The sequence below is a fragment of the Chlorocebus sabaeus genome, chromosome 4 (assembly GCF_047675955.1).
Source record: "Chlorocebus sabaeus isolate Y175 chromosome 4, mChlSab1.0.hap1, whole genome shotgun sequence".
NCBI classification, from domain to species: domain Eukaryota; kingdom Metazoa; phylum Chordata; class Mammalia; order Primates; family Cercopithecidae; genus Chlorocebus; species Chlorocebus sabaeus.
Window position 1 is genome coordinate 57,192,570 of NC_132907.1, and position 17,181 is coordinate 57,209,750.

The 17,181-nt window shown below is 38.9% G+C and overlaps 1 protein-coding gene across 2 annotated transcripts in view; it reads right to left on the reverse strand.

Moving 5' to 3' along the window:
* The window catches only part of WDR70 (WD repeat domain 70), a 361,196-nt gene that overhangs the window by 27,101 nt on the left and 316,914 nt on the right, over nt 1-17,181 (reverse strand). For both annotated transcript variants that reach the window (XM_007961416.3, XM_007961419.3), the window contains exons 14-16: nt 4,777-4,877; nt 3,040-3,119; nt 941-1,057 (exon numbers count right to left, since the gene is read on the reverse strand). In XM_007961416.3, the coding sequence (XP_007959607.1) occupies nt 941-1,057; nt 3,040-3,119; nt 4,777-4,877 (298 nt within the window). The remainder of the gene's footprint in view (nt 1-940; nt 1,058-3,039; nt 3,120-4,776; nt 4,878-17,181) is intronic.

Sequence of the window (17,181 nt, forward strand, 5' to 3'; positions counted from 1 at the left end):
GTAATCTCAGAAGATCAGAGCAGGAAAGAAGTAAGGTGTAAAGCTACAGGGGTAGATTTGATTTGGACTGTATAGAACCTTGAATCTCTGGAAAGACAATTGGACAGCGGGAAGCTTATGAAGGTTTGGAGGCTGTAGCAACATGAAAAGCTAACGGAGTTAGGGATTAAAGCTGTGTATAAGACAAACAGAAGTGAGGAGGGAGACAGGGAGTGACTTGAGACTAAGGTGCCTAGTTAGAAGGGTTCACAATAATCCAAGAAAGAATATTATTTGGAAACTTCAGTTAGGATGGTGTTAGAAAAAAAATGAAAAAAAATTACAATAGATATGCAAAATGTTTTCTATGCTGACGGAGCAGACCAAATAGAAACTACATAGATGATAATAGAAAATGAAATTCTAACGAAGGTATGTGCTATACTATTAGCCAGTGCTGCTTGGCTTTCTTCTGGTACCTACTTCTTAAAAATGCTACAGACTTTTATCCATCTTCTAGTGATATCAACACAAATCTAAATGATGGCCACTTTCTGCCTTGTGTGAAACCTAATCCAGCCTGGATTCTGGTAAAAGTGCCCAGTGTTGTACATTAAGTCAATATTGAGAGCAGTGGCTTTAACACTGGGTTCCAAGTTCCACTGAGCCCCCAAGTTCCACTGAGGCGAGCTAGGAAAACTCAAGTTGCAGACCAAGCAGAAAGGGCCCCAGTCTTCCTCCCTATTTCAGCATAGCAGCTCAATTTTTATCCGCTTTATACATCTGGATTCTGCATCAGTTCTTCTGCGGCTAAAAAGAAAACATTAAAAAAAAAAAAACTAGTAAAATCTCTCTGAAGACAAAGAAGCATCCAGGCCCAAAAGACTGTCCCAATTTTATATCAATTACCCCACCCTGCCTCTGAACCCCCTCTGCAGGTCACTAGCTGGATCACAGTCACCTGGGCCTGCTACAGGAGGTTCGGGTTTATGCGACTTCAGGGGATCCAGTCTGTCCTTCTCCAGCTGTTTCCTTGTACTCCGTTGGCGGGGCTCACGGAACATAGGCAAGGCATGAGCTACAAGAAGTCACATTTGAAAAATTTCATTATAAGAATAATCTTTCCATCCAAAAACATAGCTAAAAAGCATGACTAACTGAAAGATGAAATGGAAGTCACAATGACAGCCTTCATCTAATAATAAAAGACAGTCTTACTGTAACCAATTAGCCAATTTTGCTTGAGACCAGACTCATTGCTCACCTCTCCTGGCAGCTAACGGCACTCAGGAAATACTGTTAAATATTGTCACGGAAACATCGGTGACGTTCCCCATCTCCCAAACCATGGGTAGCAGTTAAAACTTAATTACTGCGGTTTTGAAAAGAAACACATATTGGGACTGCCTCTTATTTTTTTCTTACAGGACCCAAATGTAAATAATGCCAATAGCTTGCTGTCAGTCCTGAAGTCTCCTCAGATGTCTCATAAACACTGGAATCACTTCACACGTTTCTGAAATGTGACCACCTCTCAGGAGGAGTTGACAACACTGAGTAACCGGAAGGGAGGAACACTTACCCCACTAAAACTGGGATAAAGGTTGCCATGAATGCAGGGGGTGCCTAAATCTCTTGGCGTGGGGACTTAATGGGGCCTTATCCCTCCTGCTATATGGTAGCAAAATAAGAAAATAAGAACCAAAGCAATATGTGTTCAATTGCTGTTGCTGTTTACTCAATGTCAAAATTAAATTTCAGAATATAAAAGATTGTAAGAATTTAAAAGGAAAACAGTATAATATTCTAGGGGAAAAGGAAAGAGTTATCAGGGAAGTATTAAATAACTCTCTTTTTCTTGCCCCCAGAAAGTACCAGCACAATTTCTTTTGACTCTTACATGCAGATTAAACCCCTTTTAAAAGAAACTTTTCCCAGGGGACCAGGGGAAGGAAGGGAAAGGTTAAATGGAATTTATAATATCAATAAAATGTCTATAACACCTCAAACCTTCTACCTTCTACCTATACTGTCAACTAGGGCCAGACCATATCACTCACCAGTAAAACATGCCTGCCTTGAGTCAGGGGAGCTGAGAAACATAGCCACCGGTCACTCAGTTGGGCAACACAACACAACAGTATTTTTAGGAGGAGGAAAAATAGCTTTTCACTTCAAACAACTGGAGGAATTTAAGTAGGCCGCATGTAATTACATGAGCTAGACTGGTTATGACAGTGACTTTAACACTTCTACTCTTGCAAAAAGTATCATGGGATCTCTTTACAGGTCATAAGCTCCAAGGGACTTGGTCTCATATGAGACCCACCAACAGTGAGAAAAGCCGGCAGTACAGCGCCCCCTGGGCTCCAGACTGAGTCACTGATAAAGTCCACAGGGCCATCCGCTAACGATAATCGCTGTAGCATCCATTATTTCTTTCCTAGCTGTCACCTGTTGCAGGTTTGAGATTGTGGCTCTGGGAACACATATCTGCCAGATTAATGAGGTTGTGTGACATATCTGAGAGAAACCACTCTGCCCTAGTAACCTTTCTACTCATACCCCAGGTAGTTAATTTTATATACAAATTCCTGTGGATCAGTCTAGCACATGGTCATAGAATTTCAGAGGAAGCTGGAACAGACCCTTCCTCTAGTTGCCGTACTCTCCTGATTAAAAGTTAAGTTGTTCAACATCACACTGCCAGTCAGTGGTGGAACTGGACAAACCCAGGCTTCCTGATTCCAAGACCAGCACTCTTTCTTGTTTACACTTAGAGCAGACTGTTACTCTTGAAAAAACTGCTATAATGTATTGGGCTCACATAGGCTTTTTCCTTTTGGGTTGAAAGCTGCAGAAATAACCCTGTCTCTGTGATGAGTCACAAAAGCCAAAGAGGTTAGCTGTTACATGACTCGTAGTCCTATCCAGATGAATGGGCAATTTTGTAATATATGCCTGAATTCTGAGGGCTTTCTCTGTCTCTAAAGCTATGCAATCAAAACCACATGAGAGCAGAAGAGAGATGCATGATTGAGAGGCATGTTAACGACTTACGGGTGATGATGTAGTCCTGAGTTAGAGTCTCAGCTTGTTTTGCCTTCCGCTGGGTTTTAACCACACATAATTTTGCTCCCCTGAGGGGTGTAAAAGCAAATTATTTTCTTTACTTGATCTTAGAAACAGAAAATTTCATGTTGAAAACATGAGATACTTTCAGGAACATACTCTGTGCATGTACTTCATCTACACAAGTCCTTGACCTTCTGAGGGATGGCAACAGATGGGTTCTCAGTGATAAAAGCTTAAACTTATGGAAAAGCAAGTCTGTCAGTCAGTGGTTATTACCAAGCAAGAGGGTTGGAGAGGTAACAGGGCAACAGGACACAAGTTTACAAAGCCTACAGGAATAATGTGAAATTTTAAGGATCTTTATAAAATTACCCAACCTTTTAACTCTAAAGGTCATAGGGTTAAAATTTTAGTTTATGTCTCAGATGAAAGCAACCTGGGTGGTCTACACCCCAAATGGCATACGTCCACTTTTCAAATACAAGCGTACAAGTGTCTGGAACTGAGTTGGCTTGGCAGTGTTGCCTAGGGGCTACGGCCCAAGAATGTGTGGGATTAACCAAAAATGTGCTTAGAACATTGCACTTCTCCTTAGTAGCAGAGCGTTATCCTTTTCAAGAGAAGTAAATACAAATAAGTAAATTTCTTAAAGCAAAGCTTCCACAGAAAGTGCCTTCTAAATGGGTGCTATCAAATGAGGCTCATCATTTTCTCAAGTGAAGCAGACTCGAATCCGAAGTACATTAGCATTTTTAATTTCTTTTTTAAAAAACAAATAAAATCCTATTTGTTTTCAAATACCATAAATATACTTTATTGTATAAGGCCAGGATTCCAACTCTAGTCCAGGAAGCTCTGAAGGAAGACGGGGCTGTCTGCTTCTATTCAGAGCAAAATTATGGCCAATGAATATTCATCAATAGAGGGTGGCTTTCCTTTCCTCAAAGGAGGTGGGACCTTAAAACAAGTTTATATGGGACCCCAGTGATTTTCACATGTGAATTTTAATGCTAGTTAACCAAGTCTTACTCTAAAGAAAGAGCTAATCAGTCACTGTACTTCGAGAGAGAGAAACAAAACTATTTTTTTTGGGTGATGACACATATCCGTCTTTGTGCCTAAGCAAAATGGTAAGCAAAATGGAAATAACTGAGGAACTGACTGAACCTCTAGTTACATTTTCAGACTTTTGAAATACAGTGGTATACTTAAGTTTGAAACTTGGGTGGGCATGGGGGTGGAAGGGAAACGTATCTGTGCTGTCCTTTTCTGCGGGCAGAGAATAATCTTGCCAAACACCCAAACCAGTAACTGCTAGAAGCCAAAAAAGAAAGAAGCGAAATGGACAAGCTGATTCCATTTCCTGTAAGTGGTTAGTTCCCTGCTTTGTTAATCTCTTACATGTATCGCTGCTAATGCCTCTGTCCAGGGTGGTATGCAAAGTAGGCAGAACATTTTTCCCCCTTGCACTCAACATTTCAGCTAAACAACTGCAAATCCCCAGGAAACTTTCACTTTGAATTCAGTGTGGATCAAGGGCGATATTCAAATCCTTTTTAAAGCACAATATCAGGAGTTTGAGGCTTTACTTTGTGCCAGCTGCATTTTCTAAATGGGTGGATCTCCATCAAAGTGGGAAATGAATAAAAGCAGGGGGTGGGAGGGAAATCCCTCCCCCCAGTTGTTGTCATCCATCTAAAACAGGCAATACTTATGAAATACCTCTGACTCTTGTTGGGGTCGTAATAGACTTTAGCCAATCCATTTCCAGTTCCAACCATGATCTGGTTCAGCTTTGGATGCCACAGGCAGCGAACAACACTCTGCAAAGGAAAGGTGCAGTGGCTGACTAAAGAGGCCAGATAAAAATGGAAACAATCCTGCTGGTACTTTGATGACTAGTCTACTATATCAAATATCATCCTGATGGTTTACCTCTTTTATACATTTTCTTTTAAACCATAAAGTTGTGTTCCTGAAGTTAAGTTCCATTCCATCACTTATTATCTGGGTGATACTCCATAAAAATAAAAAAGATGTTCTCTTCCTGACATTATCTCCCTTTCTGGACAGCCTTGAAACCGCAAAATTAGGTTTCCCAGGTCCATTACCACGTGGGGCTGGCATCATGAAATGCTAAATCCACATAACTCAGTTACACTTACCACTGAAGTGGATTTCATGCTCTTACACACATACAATATGTCCCTCTGGACGGCAGATTGAGACCAGGTGGTTATTGTTTTTAGTTCACAAAGATCCAAATCTCATAAAGCTTTTTCAAAAACAATATACATTTGTAGGCATTTAATAATGTCTCCCTATCTATGAGATAAAACAGCAGGATAACAGCAGAAGTAAAACAGATACAAAATATGAAGACTTGACATTAACCTGAATGAAAAGCAGTTTAAGAGAAGGTTCACTGGAAGTTATGATCCTATGAATTCATTACTGGTGAGGAAAATAAGTGGTGCTCTGGGACTGAAAAGAACCACAAGTTCTCAGTGAGAACTATACCCTGTTTTTAATTTTTGTCTGTGGTAAGAGGGCAGAGGTGGGAGGGATAGGGTGGATAGAATTAAACAGAAAAAAGATGAAGCTAATGTTGGTAAACAGAAACCCCATGTACTAGGTTCTATAGAACTCACTCTGATAGAACAAGGTATGAGTGGAAGCATTAAATCAATGATTATTAATAATCTATCACTTGCCAAACTCTATATATATATATATATATATATATAGGACTAAAGGGGAAAAGGGTACAATTAGATATTACCATTTTATAGTTCTAGTGGTAAAATGAAAATCGTGACTACTGTCTCCTAAATCTACTTTGGGCTGAATTTCTTTGGTTCCTTGTCTCTAATCATTCCACTCTTTTGTTAAGATAGAATATCTTGAAATCTCTGAGATCCTTTTCGATAGAATATTAACTCCCAGCTGGGCATGGTGGCATGTGCCTGTAGTCCCAGCTACTCAGGAGGCCGAGGCACGAAGGTCACTTGAGCCTAGGAGTTTGAGGCTTCAGTGAGCTATGATTGTGCCACTGCATTCCAGCCTGGGTGACAGAGTGCGAAGGGAGGGACGGAGGGAGGGAAGGTAAAAATTCAGACTCCCATGTGAATGGTAAAAAAAAATATGCAAAAAAATAGGTGAATGGCTACAAACCCTTACCTGATATTCCAGAGGAATTAAGAAGAAAGCTGAAAAGAGTCTACAGGACATTTATTAAATTCATATCTGATTTAACAGACTTACTCTAGAAGAGTAGTTCTTAATCTATGTACCACTGAAGAGGACTGGGATATTGTACAGAGAAAATCGAATCAGAATGGCTGTGTTTTCCCCATTAGTTGGGGGGAAAATTAAGTTAAAAGGGCAAGTTTTCACAGTTTAGGCTTTCTTTCCACAATTTTTCTCAAATCTATGGTACCTGCTACTCTGGTTAGCAAGAGCTAAAAGATGATAAAACAAATATAATAGTGAGTAAATATTAACAGAAAAACTTGAAAAAATAAGATATATTTAATTTGATAGTTTGGGTATTTTGGGGAGGGGGGTTGTTGTTGCTTTGTACCTATGCTTGTAAAACCTACTTTATAATACACACATTAAAAAGTCACATTTTCTCCTAATAAAATTGCTCCTGGTTGGGAAGATGGAATTAAGTTTCTCAACAGCTCATGGTCTACAAAGTGCAGCTTCTAGGTGCTCCACCACTGAGACTAATTTGAGACAGACCACTGGAAATTCCCAGATGGTCACAGCCAGGTATATGGAAACATGAGGAGAGTCACAAACATAACTTCATGAAGTCATGTTTATGAAACCCTATCTAGAAGAAATCCATCTGAGTCAAGACTCATCTCTTTTAGTCTTTGCTTAAATGTCGTTGCTATTCAGACCACTCAATTTAAAACGGTGCCCCAGAACTCCCCTTACTCTGCTTTTCTTTTTTTTATAGTATGTATCATCTTTTAATATAATATATAACTTATTTATTAACGATGTTGATTGCCCTCCCCACTAGAACACATGTTTCATGGGCAAAGATCTCAGTTAGTTTTGTTTGGCAACATATCCCAAGTGCCTAGATTAGTGTCTGGTGCTCAACAAATGTTCACTGAAGGATGAATTAAAAGCTACAGTTCACCCATGCCTAAATGGATTGCTCTGCTAGGTAAAGCTGGAGACAATTTCCTAATTAAAATCATTACTCCATGAGGAATAATTTGATTTCCTCATATCATTATTATACTCAGGTATCCTACAAATGTAGCAGGGTTAGATTCCTCCTAATGTGGTCCTAGAGAGAGAGAATGTACATGAATCACAGAGCAATGAAAGGGGCTGTCAAAGGCTTTCAGAAATCTCAGCCACCCATAAATGGCCCAGGACAATATTAAGGGCATAGTATTAGAGTTATTTCTCTTTCTTGGTTCTCTAGAGGTCCAGCTAAGCAGTCTAAGATTACTAGTTCTCAAATATGTTTTCAAGTGAGCAGGGTACAAAATTGGAAAAGATCCACAATGTAGGCCTGATAAATTCCAAGACATCCAGCCAAACAGGCAGTTTCCAGGGACAGCAGGTTACTGTTACTCTCTCCCTCTTCACTGAGGGTGTAAATGTTAGAGAGAAGCAACTGCACAAGCCAACAGATCAAGGTCTGATTGCTTTCCAGGGAGTCCAAGGACACCTCACCTCTATTCCTGTTCACATCCTGTACCCTCCAGAGCCTTTACACACACATATAGCTGGTTAATATACATTCTTAGGGAGAAACATATTTACCCTCCTTTCACACCAAAACAGGGAGAGGCAAATAAGACCCCTTAAACTAAATAGTCATTCCAGAGCCCCATGCACTGTGGCAATGAGAAACCAAAGCAGACAATGAGAGGCCTGTGAGCAATCTGACTTAGGCAGAGGATACTTAAGGCTCAATTACCCTAATACCAGTTATTAATCAACTACTACAAGGATTCTAAAACATGAAATGAAGAAACAAAATTTAAAGTCAAAGGTGGGTGGGCCTTTTTTGTTTATTAATATTTATTGTGTGTGTTTAGCTAACCTTTGTAAACTTTGCAGCTAATGCGGCTCCACACTTTATCCTGTCAAGGAAATGCATCTTATAGCAGAGAGCTGGCTACCTGCCAAACCAAACAATCCCTGAGACTGCAGCAGGGCTGGGAAGCAAGCTGAGCTGCCACGCCGCTAACTTGTCAAACATACATACTGGGCTTTGCTTAACAACAATGCGACACGTGCCTGCTAGAAGCCTAAGGAACCATCATCAGAAGACAGATGAGCTATAAATACTTAGAAAGAGTACAATCCCTCTATCAACCAACCACCCCAAACTTTCTTCATCCTGTTCTTGAAGAAGTGCTTCTTTACTGGGAGTGTGACATACTCAGACCTATGGATTTACTGAGAAATACAGCAAATAAAGCATAGAGAGCACATTTGAATCAAAGGACCAGAGAACCAGTCAGGAACATCAAGACATGAGATCTATGGAATCAAAGAGAAAGCCCTCACATTGTATCATGAGATTCAAATGGCAAAAGGCCACTGCAGTGCAAAGAACTAGGTTCTGAAATTAGTCTGCATATTTTAATAAACTGATTTGCTTAATTAAATTGACAAAGTGTTTTATTCTTACACTAATCTACTTCAATTCCCAAAACATGTGGGTTCACTAATGGCTTCCTCTAGCTGTCGAAGTTGAACTACACATTTCAGCACAAAATTAAGCTTATTCTTTTAAACCAAAGCCCATTTTCATTTTAACACTTTAATTTGGTAGTGGAGGGTAACCATAAATTTGCCCAAAAATAAGAGACAAGAATTGGAATAGGAGACCATACACATGACTAGAAGGAGTTACAAGACCTTAATGTGCTCAATGGAGAGATTTTTTTCTTCCCTGCAGAGAGCAAAGAAAAAAAGAGAGGGGTAGGCTGGGGAGAAAGATAGCACGATGTCGAGCTAGCAGTGTCAAAATTCCAAAATAGGAATTTTGAAATTATCCCTTAGCAAAAGTGAAAAGGCCACAAAAATTTCCAAATAATTTATTTCTGTGGTTTTTTCGTTTACTTTTAGGGAAACCAGGGAAGCAAATAAGGGGAGGAGGAAAAGGAAACCAAAGAGAGAAATGATTTACATTTTAGGACATGGTAGAAAGGGAACTATTAGGTACTGGAACTTTGTATTATTTTATATAATTGAGCCCTTACAACTACTACAAAATTAATAATCTCATCCCATCTCACAGATGAAGAAACTGAGGTTGTAGAGAGTGGTAACTTTCCCAAGGTCACATAATAACTTGCACATAGAGGAGCTTGGTCAGTAAGCAGATTTCTCCAACTTCACTGTTCACTCCCTTACTACTTAACCATGCAAAGTTCTATTTGGAAAGATGGGGAGGAAAGGAGGTAGCAGACATTTAATCATATCCAAACTCACCTAACCCAGCAGAAACCTTAGCAAGTTTGTATTAAAAAGCAGGAATTACTAAAATCATTTACAAAAAAAAAAGCCCACTAGTTCCCAGTTCACAAATGTTACTATAAAAGAAATCACGCCTGCATAACATCTTAGGGATCTGCAATGCACATATCTAAACACCGCCCTTATTCTACATGCTAAAAGAAAGCCAACAGCCTTCATAATTTTATACCTTAAACATGATTATGTTGAAACCCCATTTCCGGATCCTCCACAGCTGCTGACCCATAATGTAAACCAAACTCCATCTGGTTTTTTCACATTTGGTTTTTGTCATATAGTACAAGAATGGATAAGGTAAGGCCGTGATTCCCTGAACAAGCATTTTTCACAATTTTCAAATGAAAAGCCTGACACCTGACCGTGAAGGAGACTGTCACACAATTTTGCAGACTTGTATAGAGGCAGTCTTAGAGTTACAGACATCCTCGGGACTATCCAACACATTTGAATGGGGGTGTGTGTGTGTGTGTGTGTGTGTGTGTGCAGATTCCAGACACTAAGAAAGCAGATCAAGATGTGAACCCAAAACAAATAAAAAGAAAACAGATAAGATCAAAAAAATACTGGAGAAAGAACTTTCTTCAGATTTCCACAAGCCCAAGATTTTCTTCACAGAGAAAGAAAAACTATTTCTATATTAAAATATTGGGCCAGGGAAGTTTAAGAGTAAAATGGGAATTGTTTCAACTTTTCCAGGCTATTTTTCCTGTCTTTGTTCCCTCCATTCTCTCCCAAAGCCTTGCTTTTCTAAGACTTGGGATGGCTTTGCCGCATGCATGGGCCACAAGACTTGGCTTCATCCCTCTAAAGTTCAGGAAGCAAATATGGTGAGTAAGCCCCAGTCTCCAATAACTAAGAGTCATCAGCACCACCTGATCTCTACAGACATCCCCTCAATGAAAGAGTTTAAAGGCAGACATTTTCTCTACACATCTTGCTAAGTGAGCATATACCTCTCCTTTACCCCTCCTTTACATTCCCCCAGTTCCAAGGAAGTTCTACCATGGGCCAGACTTGGGGCAACTGTCTTTTTTTTTTTTTTTTTTTTTCCCCCAGAAATCTTCTCAATCTTCTCCCTTCCCTATCTTGAAAAATTCTCTAATAGGCCAGACAGGAGTGCAATGGTGAAAAGAAAAAATGCCATAGTATTTTCATAAATTTGGGGGCTGCTGCAGAAAAACCAAGTAAGGGAAAGTGTTGCTTTGTACCTGTCATACATATTTGATACAGATGCATAGATTATGTGTTTTAAAAACTGGCATCTAATTATCAAATTAATTCCCATCAAACTCGTGAAAAATGCTTTTACTAAAGTAACTCATTTACAGTCTGTGCGATAAAATAAAGATAACCACTAGAACAGCAAAAATCTGGAACCTAGTAGTCATCCTTGGCACTAAATGAATCCCATCTGTATCTGATAATAAACCTGCCTAAAGAATTTCATCACGAGAAAAAGTTCTCAGAGAAAATGGAAGGTCTCTTGAGAAAGAAAATTAAATACAATGTTGTTCATCTAATTCAAACTAGTAAAGGTCTGCTCCAACCCTGTTACTTGAGAAGAATTTGTGAAGGCAAAGAAGGCACAAGTAATGACTGAAGAAAGTCTGGTAATTATTCTTATTAATGACAGTCTGTGAGCAGGAAACAAACAGGAGACTGAGAACAGGAGTCCACAGGGTGAGTGACCCAGGTGGGTGGTCATCCTACAAGGCAAATGACCCCAGAGGTCCCACCCCAGGGGATCCACTTAGATGCAGAGCTTCCCACTAGTAGGCACAGAATGGGATACCAAGATATGGTAGGTGTGTCAAGATATGGAGCTCATGCCTAAGAGGAGCCTCGGGCGCTGGGGCCTCAGGCTAGTCATTTCTACAGAAGAGGAGCCTTATCTGTTTATATGAGATATTATCATTTATTATGAAGACCAGGTTGTGAAAAGGCATGAGAAGCACCTCATGGCTATTTCTGATCACTTAAGACCCACACTGTAAACCAAACTCCACCTGGTTTTTCTATGTTTGGTCTACACAGACCCGGGCTCTTTTACATTTCTTGGGCCTCATTTATCAACAGAAATAGGCATAAAGATAATGACCACCAATCCTGTGTTTATATATAAAAAACAGTAATGCATGAAACTTACTAAATCTCTAACTGCTAGATAAAAAAACATATGTAATCAGATCTTGGAAATCATTAAGTATGTAAAACCAAGAAAACACAGGAAAAGCTGAATCTTCCTGTATAGACAAACTACACAGGGTATGTAAAATATTATTTATCTTACTATAGTACAGGTAAAGATGTTTTAAATATTATACTTTTATTTAGTCCTTTGGGGGTGTCACAACCCATCCTCCTCCAAGACCATTATCTATCATTTCCAAAAAGGAAAAATACTATCCTGGGATACATTTTAATTATAGACCTTGTTCTTCCCCACACTATACATACTTGTGAAAGTTTGGCCAGAATTCTGATACGACAGCTGGAAAACTTGTTACCAAAGATCATTCATCAGATTCAGGCTGAGGGAGAAAAACTGTCAGAAAATCCTACAAGACATAAAGTCCTTTACTTGGTCCCTCAGTGGGATGTGATATGGTGCTAGGGTTAGACAGTGGAGCTCTAGTCATTACTGTATTATTTGTTTACACATTATGAAAAGTATCATTCTGAACATTTTTAAACATCTACAAATCAAGTTCTCTTTTTTTACATTTTATAGAGGAAGTATGTTTCTCCCTAGTGAATAATAAGTATTACCTAATAAGTAAATATAATAATATAATAATAAAAAAATTAATAAGTATTACCTAGTGGCTGATTCCTTATCTAGCTTTGCCATTCATGGCAATCATGTCTACACAAGTTTAAATACCTATTAAATAAATGTAAATACTTATTAAATAAAATATCAAACTCTTGTGTAGAGAAGGGGGAAAAAAAGTTCCTGTTTAAAGCAAAAGGGATACCCTGACTATTTCTATTGTTTTGAAGGACTACAAATAGAAGCAGAAAAACCTTCATTTGCAAATGCTGGCACTATTAAGGAGTGGATTTTTAAAATATAGCTTGTTATGGGGTTAAATGATACTAGGAAATGGATAAACTATTAAACTGGATAAGCCCTCCTTTTGGTCCTCATTCTTTTGCTCACAAAGTCTAAGATAGCACGTGATTGGCCCTTCATCTCACATTGTAACTTCCCAAATGAGATCATTGTTAAATAGGTGGTCATAGGAAAGGACGCTTCACTGCAGGGTTTGAATCTGGATTCCTACAGTAAACATTATTTCAAAGAAGAGAACATTGAATAGAGAATCTAAAAAACTGCACCTGAATCAAGAATGTGCTAGTTACAAAAAATTTATAAAGTTAATTGAGGCCAGGCATGACAGCTCACTCAGCACCTTGGGAGGCTGAGTTGGGTAGATCAACTGAAATCGGGAGTTCGAGACCAGCCTGGCCAACATGGTGAAACCCTGTCTCTACTAAGAAAAAAAAAAATTAGCTGGGCGTGGTGATGCATGCTTGTAATCCCAGCTACTTGAGAGGCTGAGGCACAAGAATCACTTGAACCCAGGAGGTGGAGGTTGCAGTGAGCTGAGATCACACCACTGCACTCCAGCCCCGGCAACAGAGCAAGACTATGTTTCAAAAAACAAAACAAAATAAAATAAATTTAAAAAAAAAAAGAGATAATAAAGATGAGAAAAACAAAGTGATAAGTACTATATCACATCAGTATTTGTCCCGTATTCTAATAAAGAGTAGTGATTAGACTTCTGATAAAGTGTCAAATTCAAAGAAATAACTTTTGCTTCAGAGCACAGAGTACAGGTTATAAAATACATCCAGGAAACATATCATATTCCTTAATAGTGTAAGAACCAAAATAAATTATATTCAGTGGAGTTTAAATTACCAATATTTTAAGCATCTGCAGTAAATCTGTGTTTCCTCTAATGAACCCAAAACCTGGTTATTTGTAGTAAATCTGAAAAAAGGATCATCTAAAGTTTTAAAGAATTAGACAATTAAAATAAATGTGTACTTCTTTCATCAATTCTAAAAGAAAATGTGGCCGGGCGTGGTGGCTCTCGCCTATAATCCCAACACTTTGGGAGGCTGAGGCGGGTGGATCACAAGGTCAGGAGGAGTTCAAGACCAGCCTGGTCAAGATGGTGAAACTCCATCTCTACTAAAACTACAAAAATTAGCCAGGCATGGTGGCAGGTGCCTGCAATTCCCAGCTACTCGGGAGGCTGAGGCAGGAGAATCGCTTGAACCCAGGGAACAGAAGTTGCAGTGAGCCGAGATCATGCCACTGCACTCCAGCCTGGGCGACAGAGTGAGACTCTGTCTCAAAAAAAAGAAAAAAAAGAAAATACATGCACTGAAATTCCAAATTGATTTTTAAAAACTATTAACCAAAAAATAAAAACTTGAGAAGGTGGTAAGGAACAGGACATTATAGTTAGTCCCAACAAGAATGTAACAGAATAAAATGTAATAAAAGGTAAAGCAAAATTAATAAATACATCTTCACTGAGCATCTACTATGTGCCATGCATTATGTGAATAAACATTAGTAATACGATGATGCCCTTACCACCCACATGACACCATCAGCCCTGAGGAGACCCTTACTTCAATTTGGTCACTGGAGAATTTAGAAGTGGCTGAGAAGAGAGTATCAAAGACAACAGAAGTGTGGAGAAAACAAGATCCACAAGGAAATGTTAACAAACAAAAAAGAACAAAAGACTAAGTTTGGTTCCCTCAGACAAAGACAAGACTGAACAGTAACTTTATAATCTTCAAGGAAACAGAGGATGTTAACCAGCTGTTCTCCAACTCCATGAGGACCAGAGCAAAGGATGTAGGCTCTAAACATGAGAATGTGAGGCTAAAAGTAAAGAAAAAAATGATCTGACAGAAATGAACTCTTTAGGGAAGTTGTAAAATCTGCTAAGTCTAATTTTTATAGAGGAGAGTTATGTCATAGTGTGCAGGTAGGCAAGAGGAATGAGCTCTGGAAAATAACACTGAGAAACTGAGCCAAGTATGCTTAATACCAATGGCAGCTAATTAAGCAAAAGCCAGTAGCTCTTCCTTGTGGCATAGCTATGTCAAGGGAACATACCACCCAAGTAAGAGAGGTGACTCATTCTAGGATCAATGACATTATTTTATTTCCTACCATATGAATGTCCCTCCAAACGTGTAACTAACTTAGAAGCTTCCTCTTAGGCACATCTGCTATAATCCGTACTGCTTCATTTTGTTTTTTCCATCACCATTGTAGACAGCAGAAACATACTCCATTCAGTCTCTCCCTCTGAATGTTGTTTAAAAACCAGGGCAGAAGGCATAGGGTACCTATCTGAGGACTCTGAAAAGTAAACAGTAGTAGGTGGATTTGGGAAGCAGTCCAAAATTCAATATATCACTCAAGCAGAAGTGAGTTACCATTTCCCCAACTCTAGTCTCCACCAATAATAATTAAAAAATAAAAACAAAAAATCTGTGACAAACAAAACATCAACATTTTAAATAAAGACAGGATCAGTCCAATTGAGTTTTCCTTTTGCCTTAGGCTGTAATATAGCTTGGCACAGCACTGTTACTGATCCCATTTTTACTTAAAAATTTGGTATTTTATTCACCATAGATTTCTCGCGTTTTTTATATTGTTGCATTAAAATGTTATTTATCTTGATTACTAAGTGTTTTAGCGTCCCTCTAAACTTTGTGATTGAGGAAGGCATCTCACTTGCCTCACCCTAATCCTGGTCCTGTCTGTGGAAATATTGTCTTCCACAAAACCAGTCCCTGGTGCCAAAAAAGTTGGGGACTGCTGATTTATATGACATTCTCGAAACCATAACACAACAATGTTAGAGAACAGATCAGTGAATGACAGGGCTTAGGAGTTGGGGTGGAAGAAGGGGTGAGTGTGTAAACTATAGAGGGATAGCAAAAAGGAGTTTTTAGGGGGTGATGGAACTGTTCTGTATACTGATTGTGTTGATAGTGATTACATGAATCTATACATGTGTTAAAAATTACAGAACTGTGTGCTTTCTTAAAAAGGTCAATTTTGGCCGGGCGCGGTGGCTCACGCCTGTAATCCCTGCACTTTGGGAGGCCGAGGCGGGCGGATCACGAGGTCAGGAGATCGAGACCATCCTGGCTAACATGGTGAAACCCCGTCTCTACTAAAATACAAAAAAAAAATTAGCCGGGCGCAGTGGCGGGTGCCTGTAGTCCCAGCTACTCGGGAGGCTGAGGCAGGAGAATGGCGCTAACCCGGGAGGCGGAGCTTGCAGTGAGCCGAGATCGAGCCACTGCACTTCAGCCTGGGTGACAGAGTGAAGACTCCGCCTCAAAAAAAAAAAAAAAAAAAAAAAAAAAAAAGGTCAATTTTACAGTATCATAATTTTTTAAAATAATAAAAAGGAATCAGCATTAAACTAGTTCCCATCATCTTCCCTACCTGAAAACATGTTAGATTTTATGTCATAGATATTAACAGTTAAACCACCATGAAATCTGAGGTATCTTTTCTCTTTACTCTCGTGTGCCTACAGATAAATGTTCAACTGTATTCTTCAAATATGAAGAACAACTGTTCTGGAACCTTCATAATATAGATACCTCTAGGTGAATTTAGAGATGGCTGAGAAGAGTATCAAAGAAGTAATTTAATCAAGTCTTATTGACGCTGGCTTAGTAGGTAAGTCCAGCTGAATTCAAGTTTCCATTTAAATGTGTATGCTGCTTGCTTTAGGAAACTCCCCAAAAAGGGTTTAAGTTTTTCAAGGTGGTCTTGTAGTCCAAATTACGAAGGCAGCAAAAAGGCAATGTTGTTTTTCACCATATTCCACTGGCATCTCTTTTCTCCAGTGATTAAAGAAAATACTCCTAGAGATAGTAGTACCAAGTGACCACTGCACTTTTTGACAGTCAAACACTGTCCTAATAAGCCATGCTAGAAGTTGGCTTTTGATCCTGGAAAAAAGATAGGGCCAGAGAAAGAAACATGTACTGGCAAATTTACACTAAAACTCCATCATTTTCTACTTACTCTCAGTTTTCCTATCAAACATTCATACATCTTGGAGGACCAAGAAACAATCAGTGTTCTGAGACTCCACCTTTCTGTTCTCAGTGAGCAAGTGCTCCACACACCTATGTTAATTAGGCATACCGTCCTATCACTTGGCTGTGGCCAAATATACATATTTTATTAAATACGAATATGTTACTCAGGCTCCCTCTAGGATATGCATTGTTTAATCCTCCTTTAAAAAGTGAATTATAGTAATACTTCATTAAGCTGGTATCACGTTATTCAAAATAATACACATAATTCAAAGCAAATGCTATTCCCTAGTCAACCAGCTGCCTGATTGCTCTATAATAAAAATCAGATAATGGAAAGCTCGTTAATTCAAAGCCCATTTTTTCCATTTCCTTGTGTTTCACATTAAAGAGGTTTCACTAAATTTTAGAAGGCAGATAAATGCCAAATGTAGTCTTTCAAGTTTATTTTCAGTTAGCATTTGCAGTGCTGACAGCTCAAGTTCTCCC